At 43.5% G+C, this 9972-nt stretch overlaps 1 protein-coding gene across 1 annotated transcript; it reads right to left on the reverse strand.

Annotated features, from left to right (window-relative positions):
- Positions 1–231: 231 nt before the first annotated feature.
- LOC142500014 (uncharacterized) lies at positions 232–5617 on the reverse strand. Its single transcript, XM_075610070.1, has 3 exons — positions 5554–5617; positions 1564–1641; positions 232–1193 (listed from the first exon to the last, which is right to left on the reverse strand). The coding sequence occupies exons 1-3, from the start codon at positions 5615–5617 to the stop codon at positions 232–234; spliced, it is 1104 nt and encodes a 367-aa protein (XP_075466185.1).
- Positions 5618–9972: the final 4355 nt, after the last annotated feature.

Genomic DNA, 9972 nt, shown 5'->3' on the forward strand with positions numbered 1-9972 from the left:
CTCTAAACTTTGCAACTGGTTCCAGGTGGACCATTACTGAACAGACGATTAATACATAAATATTTATAACACTATTCATTAATTGAGTGTTAACATTTCCAAAACTTCATGTGTACAAGAACATAGTTGAAAGTTTGGAAACAACACAGTCTTCAGCATACATACAATATTAATTAGATAATGTGAAGTCAACAAAACAAGGGCAGAGACATATTGAGTGAATTATAACATTTATTTTTTTTGTTCCTTTTGTGAGCGAGTAACAGGCCTGCTTGTTGTCTCTTGCATTTTTTTTTTTCGTTTGCCACCAACTTTCGCAACAACAGAGCCACTTTGAGTGGCCTCTGGCACTTCACGGGCAGGGCTTATGGGCAGTGACTCACCTACAGGGCTTGTGGGCAGTGACTCACCTACAGGGCTTTTGGGCAGTGACTCACCTACAGGGCTTGTGGGCAGTGACTCACCTACAGGGCTTGTGGGCAGTGACTCACCTACAGGGCTTTTGGGCAGTGACTGTTCACCAACAGGGCTTGTGGGCAGTGACACATGTGAGCAAGTTGGTACACCGTGCACAACACATGGTTGGTCCGTTTCATCTTTCCTGGTCAGTACTAACTGCTTGTGCTGTTGTGTTTTTGTGGCCTCCTTTGTAGGTGTCAGCTGGTGATGTAGTACAGATGGCAGCGGTAGGATGTCGTCAGGAACCTGCACACCAATGTGTGCTACTTGACCGGTAACATTGGGACCTGGTGACTGAAGATCAGATGAATGTGGTGAGAAGTGGCCAGCATGTAATGATCCAGCCTGTGAGGTGTTGAATTGGGGTACATTAGTCATTCTCCAGTAATTAGCTTGGGTTTGCTGAACAACTAATGCTTCGAATGAGGTGTTGATTTTTTGCAACTGTTTAGGCACTTCAATGAAGACTCTGTGGAGATGTGCCAATTGTGATACTGTTTCTTCCTGCAGTCCAATCATCCTTTCCAGCACTGTCATCATGTCTGAATGGCGACGATTTTCTGCGTCCACTATTTTTCCCTCTGAAGCTACAATTGCATCGTATGTGGAAGTTGATGGACGATTTGGCGGTACAACAGTTTCTATTGGCACCTCTTCATGGTCACTTGATTGTATTTCAGTCTCTTCTGCGGCGTCATCCTCATCATCCTCATCATCCTCATCACCATGATGTTCTAAAAAGAAATGTACACATTATTAAATGGCATGTTAATGTATGCTGTGTTACTATGTAATTGTACTGTGTCCTAAGTAACACCTAACATGTTAGCATACGTTTTATAACCTCACATTAAAAACTACCTTGACTTACGAATAATGTTTGGACTCAGTATGAAATATGAATGAATGAAAAGTTGCTCTAAACTCAGAAGTCCTACATGATAGTTCACATCACTAACACAATACATGTTGCCTTACACTTAATTTTCACTGACACTAAGTAATCCTATTTAAAGAAGATGTGCAAAACAAATAATGAACATGACAACATAACATACAGTATAGAAGAGCACATATTATATGGCCACCAACTGATACACTCACCTTGTAGTTGTGTTGAGCTGGCTGACCCAGGTGAAGACACTTGTTCCATCTCAGGTGACACATGTCCTCCAGGGGCAACTATATATAACAATAACATAAGTTTGACATTTACATGTGTAAATATTGAACAAACACTTATTGTATGTTCTGTATTTATGATTAACTAACAACATCAGTTGCTTAACCGAAAATGTGTGTGAAAGTGAACATAAATAGTTGTAATAACACTGTACATGCCTGTGTACTTAGAAGTTTTGAGTTCCCTAACATACAACATACTATGTTTCTGCAGTAATGCGTGAGGATAAATAGATTAAATTTGTACCTTAAAATCATATGTTGTGTAGTGATATCAGTATCATAATGTACATAACTATCATGAGATGACCATTCACAATGGTTATCATGAAGGTGGTCATATTGCAAAAAGTGTTGTTTTTGGTAGAGGATATGTGTGGTACATTAATCGAAGATGTGGCACACCTGAATGTGGCTGTGACTCAACAAGACAACACATGCAGTGTGTGATAATGTGTCTTTGATAGTAGTTCAACTATAGATATGAGTGAACTAATGTGTGACGTACGCTTTGATAAGTAATGAGTTGTTGGGGCATTTAGTAGCTAAAGTGAAGCTTTCAAATGAGTGTGATTAACTTCAGTTGTGCTAGTCAGGTTGTAATAACGGTATTCCCTTCCCCAAAAAGCCTGATCAGCCACACCTTTCAATTACTTGAAACAGGTGAAAATGGTGTGAACTAAGTTGACCCTAAAATGAGGCTGCAATTAGTGTGTGTGCTGAACCCCACCCCCTCTGTTGAAGTGTATGCTGTGATGAGATATTAATTGCAGCTGCTTTAACACAATGGTAGATGAGCTAAATAGTCGTGTGCAGTTTTTAAGTTATGAAAACAATGACATAAAATATGATACGTGTGCCTCATTATGCTGTCTGTATATGAGTTAAAGCAAAAATGGACCTTTTCATAAACAACTATAGATGTGTTAGTGCAAGTGATGTTTGTAGGCCGTTGCATGCAATATATTTGATGCATGCTTAAAATAGGCAGTAATGTCATGTTTGTCGGAGTAAAATAAATAAAATACACAATAATATTCTACATATTTCTGTTCTGTACCTGTAGCTAGTAATAATTTCTGATTAACATGTGTTACACATGTGTACTACCCTGTTGTTCCCCATCTTCGCCCACCATCAATTGCTTCCACTGCAGCTATGCATTTTGGGAATTCACATGTAAATGAGCACGCAATGGCACGTGCTATATTAGTTACTGCTTTTAGTAGGACTACTACATATATGTCTATTTTGAGATATATATATATACAGAATCAGACATATACATATATAGATGCAGGTATGCTTATATTGTGAAGACAGTATAAAAAGCAGTGTAAATATGCAAAATAACTGTAAGCAACGACACGCCTAGTACAGTAATATTTATCACCTGCTGGAAATTGTGACGGATAAATTCCAATGTCACGGTCACCAGCCAAGCCTTCCACGACGACGGTAAGTAATTTTGGCCGAAGCAGCTCCTCCAATGGAGTCAATATGAGACGTTGTGATGTGGGCCCACCTCCAGTGCCAGTAGCATGCACGCGTTGGTCTTGTATTTTCTTTTTCAATTTGGACCTAATATCATCAAATCTTTTCCGACAATGATACTTGTCCCTGACACGATTCCCACAGGCATTGACACCAATGACTATTGTGTCCCACATTTCTTTTTTGCTTGCTGCACTTGTCCGCCCTTGAAAAACATATAAAAGATATGAGGTGAATTAATAATAATATAAGCACCAGTTTCCTACACTGCTAGCTGTTCCAAAAGATAGCAAACATGCTGTTTTATGTGTAATATGTGAAGCACATGAGCATTCACTACTAAACCTATACATGTAAGCAAGGTTGCATTCATATTGTATGCAGTTCTGGCAAATTGACCGGCTGTGTTTATTTGTCCTTGTAAGGCATGATAAAAAGCTGTGTTTCCACACTAATGAACATAGAAAGATATTGTGTACCCATATTTGCATATGAACAAAACTCAGATGACCTAGGATCACATGTATTTGAATAATAAATGTAAAGGTACACTTACCTACTAAATGTCCATAGATATTGTCATAGTGCTCCAGAATGCCAGTGACAAGAGCTGTATTTTCCTGGTCATTGAAGCGAGGATTACGTGGCTTCTCCACACGTTTCTTCCGAGCAGGTTTAGGGTCAGAGCTTGGCTGGTGCTGACTGGACTCTCCTTCTTCCAATGGAAGAGCCTCCAAAAGCTGGCCACCAGCAAGCACGCCACCACCATCCACCCCATCAGCAACTGCGCCACCAGCAGCACTCCCAGCACCAGCACTCCCACTCCTAGCACCAGCACTCCCAGCACCAGCACTCCCACTCACAGCAACAGCACTCCCACTCCCAACAACAGCACTCCCACTCCCAGCAACACCACTCGCAGCACCAGCACTCCCACTCCCAACAACAGCACTCCCACTCCCAGCACCAGCACTCCCACTCCCAGCAACAGCACTCCCACTCTCAGCAACACCACTCGGTGCACCAGCAACATCACTCCCCTGAACAGAACGTTCACTCCGACGCGTACTCGCACGAGTAGCAGTCCCACTCCCACCAGCATCACTCTTCCCACGCTTTGCGGGCATACTTCCAGCACTCACAAAAAACAGACAAGAAATGTACAGGCAATCACACGAACCACTTCCACATATAAAACAAGACAAAGATGTAAACAAAACAACAAAGGACAAAGCTCACCCAATACACAACAAGTCTCTCAGTCAATATGCAAATCTTCAATCGTCCAGCTCTGTGCGTCTCTCTCTCTCTCACTCCCAACAACACAGAGAATGATTAGCAGTACACGTTGCCTTTAAATATGGCGCGCAATCAAAAACATGCTTGTTTCGCCTGATTCAGCAAGATTTGTGATTGTGCAACCTAACAGCACCCCGCCACGCACGCCGATACACCTGTGTGTGATCGGCTCATCATCGTGAGAGTGGTCGGATTTGTTTTCGGCTTGATTTTGAATGTATTCGGCACTTACTGCATACGGAGAGGGAAAAACGCCAATAACATGACTAATCGATAAGCTTGCCGATTTCACATAATCGTCGCTTACTGCATGAGGCCCAAAGGCTCTCAAGAATGAGATAGTAGTTTGAAATGTAACCAAAACGCAGAGAGCATCATGCGAATACCTGTAAATCATCCCCTTGCAGTATCAAGACTGTGGATGTGTGTTACAGTTGTAACCCTCCCTACCTGACTCCTAGGGAGATTACATCAGTGTGCAATGGTTAACTACTCAACATGGGTTACCTTAACTCAGGGTGCTGGATTCAGCTGGCTAGGCGATGAGGTGGCAAGGATGTATAAAAATGGGTGGCACGATCTTTTGTAGTAATGCAGTCATTTAATCGTGTCCATAAGCACAAGGACCACTCATACATATATTGACAACATTGCACTGTATTTTATATCAGACATACATGAATATGGTTCTTCCATCAGGGCCCACTCTTAACACTTGAAGGGAGGTATATAGACTTAGTTGCTCTACATAGGTGTCAGATCCGGCCTCCCTTGTGGCATTGGGATAATAATCAGTATTAATTCACTTAGTCTAGGCCCCTACGGGAATCCTGGTGGGTACTTCTTACGAGACCCAACACCTTTAGCCTGTTTGGGAACTGCCACTTCCATATAGACTGATGCTGAATATTATCGCAAATCCGCGGTTAGAGCTGATCCGCCGGCACCCGGGAGCCCTTTTCCCTGAGTCCCTCTGTGGCGTATCATATTCCTTTCCCTTAACTATTCAGGACTCCATTCTTTATTTTGGGGATCCTGACTTAATGGGTACAGTCCCTACCTACAACATAATAAACAGGGGGTCCGGTCTGTGCTATTTACTGTATAAAAATGACTTACCTCCTCTTTCCAAGGCTCCTCTCCTCTTGGCCTCCAGGAACCTAACCTTCTTGAACCATCCCATTCTCTAATATTCTCTCCATTATGTCATGATTCCATGGAAACACAGGGTGGGGCCCAATACACTCCATCCTTCTAATAACCCTTTTGATGGGGGGGGAGGTGTTAAACTGTCACATTTTTAGAAACCTTTATTGTAAGAATTTCCTATTTTTAAAAAAAAGCCTATTTAAGTGTCTCTCAATTGCTGCGTTGAATTTAGCTTAAATACACACCAGCACCGCCCATCGTTACTGCAAAGTACCATAGCAGCCGCAAAGCACCATTCAGCAGCCGAACTGAGTTGCTAGGCACAATCAATTGCCTATCAACTGCACTTGGTTTCCCATGGTCCTAGGAACAGTAAGTCTTGCTTCATTTGTACCTTGTTGAATACTAATGTAAGTGGTGATCTTCACCAGAGCGATTATATTTACTGAAGCAGTTCATAGGAGCACTTTTACAGTGTACATGTGCTCAGTGGATGAATCACAGAGGTTTTGTTTATGACGTTCTGTGATTCTTCAATCCTGACCAGAAGGAAAGAAGGATGGGAGGAAACCGAGCCAAGTCCACAATTGCGTTTCATGTGACATGAGCCAAGATGGGTAGGATATGTTGACAACCTAATTTTAAATCAGCAGAGGTGTATTTTCCTTTCATCTTATAGTGCACTGATTGATTGGTCAGAGCTGAACTAAGTAGAGCTCAGCCCTGAAGCCCTGTTAATCTCTCTAGATGTCATAGTGCAATGAAGCAAAAAGCAGAATGTGAAGAGATTTGGGATATCATGCAGAAATATTTCATACGCGGCTTTAAAGGCTGTAACTCATTTTTTTGTTAAACACGCACTAAGAAGGACCATTCTCTGGATGCTACGACTGTAGTTTACATAAACAAAACTTGTTTTTGGAGATCCAAGTCCCCGAAATATTGTGGCACCCAGGGAAGAAGAAAATGTGCAAGGCTTTAGGAAAAGCTACATGCTAAAATACACAACATTGAGAAAGGTTCGTTCAAAAGTTATTTGTTCATTCACCAAAGTGCATTTCTCCATTTCTATGTGAATATTGCAGAACTCACCACATTCTAGAATAGAAAAGTCACCTCAATTCTCCTAAATGTTTGGTTTCTATTTGCATTTCCCAGTTGGCAAAAGTTTGTTATTTTTGTGATTTGTTTTCACCAGGCACAAAGATCCCAAATTCCGCACAAGCGTAAATGGGCACACATTTTCCGCAAAATGCCATCTGAGAGTCTACGGTGACACTCCAGGAACATTCCCAATAGTCTTATGGGTCAGGAGGAATATACATTTAGAGGCAGACCCTGACCCATGATAAGCAATGCCATTCCGTAATATACCTTAGCTTCAATTAGATTGTAAGCTCTTCGGAGCAGGGACTCCTCTTCCTAAAATTTACTTTTATGTCTGAAGCACTTATTCCCATGATCTGTTATTTGTATTATTTGTTATTTATATGATTGTCACATGTATAACTGCTGTGAAGCGCTATGTACATTAATGGCGCTATATAAATAAAGACATACATACATATAGTGAACAATGTGCTAGATTTTCAGGGGGGGGGGTTGGGGCACGGCAGTTATAGAGGTCCCACAATCTCCCCCGGCATTTAAATTAAATGCCGGGGACCGCATGAGACCTCTGTAATATACTTCCCTTCCAGCGACACATTGTTCTGGTAACCCAGCATCAAATTACCATGGCAACATGGCGTCACATGACCCCGTGCACCATTTGATGCCGGGGTTGAGCGGGGGGGGGGGGGGGGGGTTAGGGCACGAGGCGCCGAGAAGAGCAGGCAGGGATGCGCTCGGGGAAAGATTGTGCACCCCTAGCTTATGGAATAGTCCCACTGAGTCAATATTGCCCTACATGTTTTTTGGGGAACTTAGGGAAAACATATATATTTTTTATCTATGACACTAAGTATATCAGAGAGACTGTAACTGATGTAAATTTGTGAAGGTATAGATTTAACCCTTTGAGTGCCACGATCCCTCTGGCACAGTATGGTCACGTGACTGCAAAACCCCTTAAAGCAGAAATGGAGGAAACCTCCTTGCCTTCTGACCATGTCCTGCGCTCTGTGGGATGGCAGAACGTGACGGAAATGGAAAGAAAGCTCTCTGTGGCCATGATCCCATGACATAAGGACTATGTCTTATGGCATCCAAAGTGTTAAAGTAAGGATGGACAGGTTTGCAAAATGTTTAAATGAGTTTGGATGTCTGAGTCAAACTGATTTAATTTGAAATGATCATCATTAGCTTTGTTTGTGAGAAGTAAAATAATGGGGTGTACAGCACAGGTACTTCCTTTGCAGAACCTGTCAACACAATTGTTGGGTAAAAAGCAATGTAAGATTGAAATAATCAAGTGTGTATTGAAAACATGACTTACAGACTGTGCTGGCTAAACTTCTAATCCTCAGGGATACCACTTGCAATTTATACGATATAGCATAGCGTGACACAGATCCCTTCATTGCATTTCATTCATTTGAAGAGTATGACTTTGGACACAGCTCTTCATATATCTGGGTTAAGATGTAACCCCACCCTACTCAGGCTGCATTACCTTGTTCAGGGTGCAGGCATCGTGTGGCTGGGCATTATTAGCAATGATAGAAATTATTGGGGGCCAGTAACAACATTCTTTATTTATGGCCCCTGCGTGGGCTCTTCTCACTCAGGTACATTATATATGTAGCCATGTCCCCTTACCTCCCGGTCCGGGCGTGTGGGGGGAGGCTGCAGGAAGATGCCGGTTGCCGCCAGAGTGGTAGACGGACCCGGCACAGGTGCAGGGAAGTTGTCGGTGGGGGATGCGTGGTGAGTGGATCGCCGGGACTACATGGCGACGCCGAGATGCAGGGTGCCGCCATCTTGGTTGGCCACGCATGCGTAGTGTGGGTCTTGTGCATGTGCATTGTGGGAGAGTTTCGGCGGCCATTACCAGGCTCCGCAAGGGGACTATAATCCACAGCAGCCTCAGGGGCTGTAGAGCACATGGGCACGAATGGCCAATAGGGCCCCAGAATCTCGGCAGAGATAGAAGGATACATTGGGCGCCCTCAGTGAACCACGCTAGTCGGAGCAGGGAAAGCAAGGGTTAATGAGGTTTTCAGAGTGCCAGTGGCCTTTGAACTAGGCCAGAGACCCCCCATAGATCTCAGATAGACCCAACTCATCTTAGCTTGTGGCTGCTGCAGGGAAGGTCCACAGATAGGGATGCTTCCCCTTAGCTCACCACAGTTAGGATTAGTGCACTGGTGACAGGCGCCACGCAGTGTGTGCGGCCTGCGTCTGGGACCGGACACACTCCAACGGGAGATCCCTCCATAGGCAGACGAAGAGGATCCAGTAGACCGCGTCGTGGAATAACAGTGCAGTCCGATAAATCACCATCTTCAGGTTGTCCTGATCTGGACCGGAGACCAGGAAAGGTACACAACATGTACCAATGGCCACACACACAGTGGGTAGCACTACTCCACACACTGTGGGGTGGGCTGGACTCTGCGGACACTGGGTTGGTTAGGTACCCGGAGCACCTCAGTACTTTGGGGGTTCAACTAGGCTGGTGTTACGATGTGGGCATTGCGTTGTGGGGCCTTGTATACCATTGTATTGATATTGTGTTATTGTGTGTGCGTTCAGTAAAACTCCTGTTATATGCCCTCTGTGTAATAACTGGATGTATTGGGTCCTGTGAGGGGTTATCCAGCTACGCTCGGATCCCTTGCGGGTGGAGGCACTGTAAACAAAGGACCAAGACCACCCCAGGCTCCAGCGGTGGAGGCTGAGGCCTCCTGTAAGCCATACAGGTAACAGCAGCACGGGTAGTTCCCTTAGTCACGGGGAAAGGGGGCTACATATATTAGCACAGTTGTTGTCAAAACCTGTACACTATTTGTTTTTCTTAAATGTTAGGCCAATTCTTTTCAATGCTACATACTCCATAAGGGCATTTAATTATAGTGTTACTGATACATTGCATCATAGGGGTAGGCTTTCACTCACCTGGATTCTGTTTTACTAAACAGTTCCATAGGACAATAAGAAGTTACATATATTCAGTGTGGGAACCTGATAAATGGAGTTACCTTGACGAGGTTGGCAGGCATGAATCCTGTTTTGATCAAAAGATACAACCAAATGAGTCCTTTGTTACACAGACTTAGGTTCTAAATGTTAAAATGTCGCTGGTATATTTTAGCCCAATTGGTAGATGCGCAGGATCTGCTCTTTGTTTTACACAGTTGTTGTCTGCTTTATTTGTACAGTCTGCACTCTTAATAAAGATGCATCCTCAAACACCCACTCTTCATACTCTGAGAAGGTGCAGACACT

Source organism: Ascaphus truei, chromosome 7 (genome assembly GCF_040206685.1).
Source record: "Ascaphus truei isolate aAscTru1 chromosome 7, aAscTru1.hap1, whole genome shotgun sequence".
Lineage (NCBI taxonomy): Eukaryota > Metazoa > Chordata > Amphibia > Anura > Ascaphidae > Ascaphus > Ascaphus truei.

What these genes read in the sequence shown, in the direction of transcription:
- LOC142500014 (XM_075610070.1), bottom strand. Translation starts at nt 5,617, where the DNA reads ATGGGATGGTTCAAGAAGGTTAGGTTCCTGGAGGCCAAGAGGAGAGGA. An exon ending in AGGAGCCTTGGAAAGAGGAG is followed by an intron (nt 1,642 to 5,553) that starts GTAAGTCATTTT and finishes TGTTATATATAG; the next exon opens with TTGCCCCTGGAGGACATGTG. An exon ending in CAGCTCAACACAACTACAAG is followed by an intron (nt 1,194 to 1,563) that starts GTGAGTGTATCA and finishes ATTTCTTTTTAG; the next exon opens with AACATCATGGTGATGAGGAT.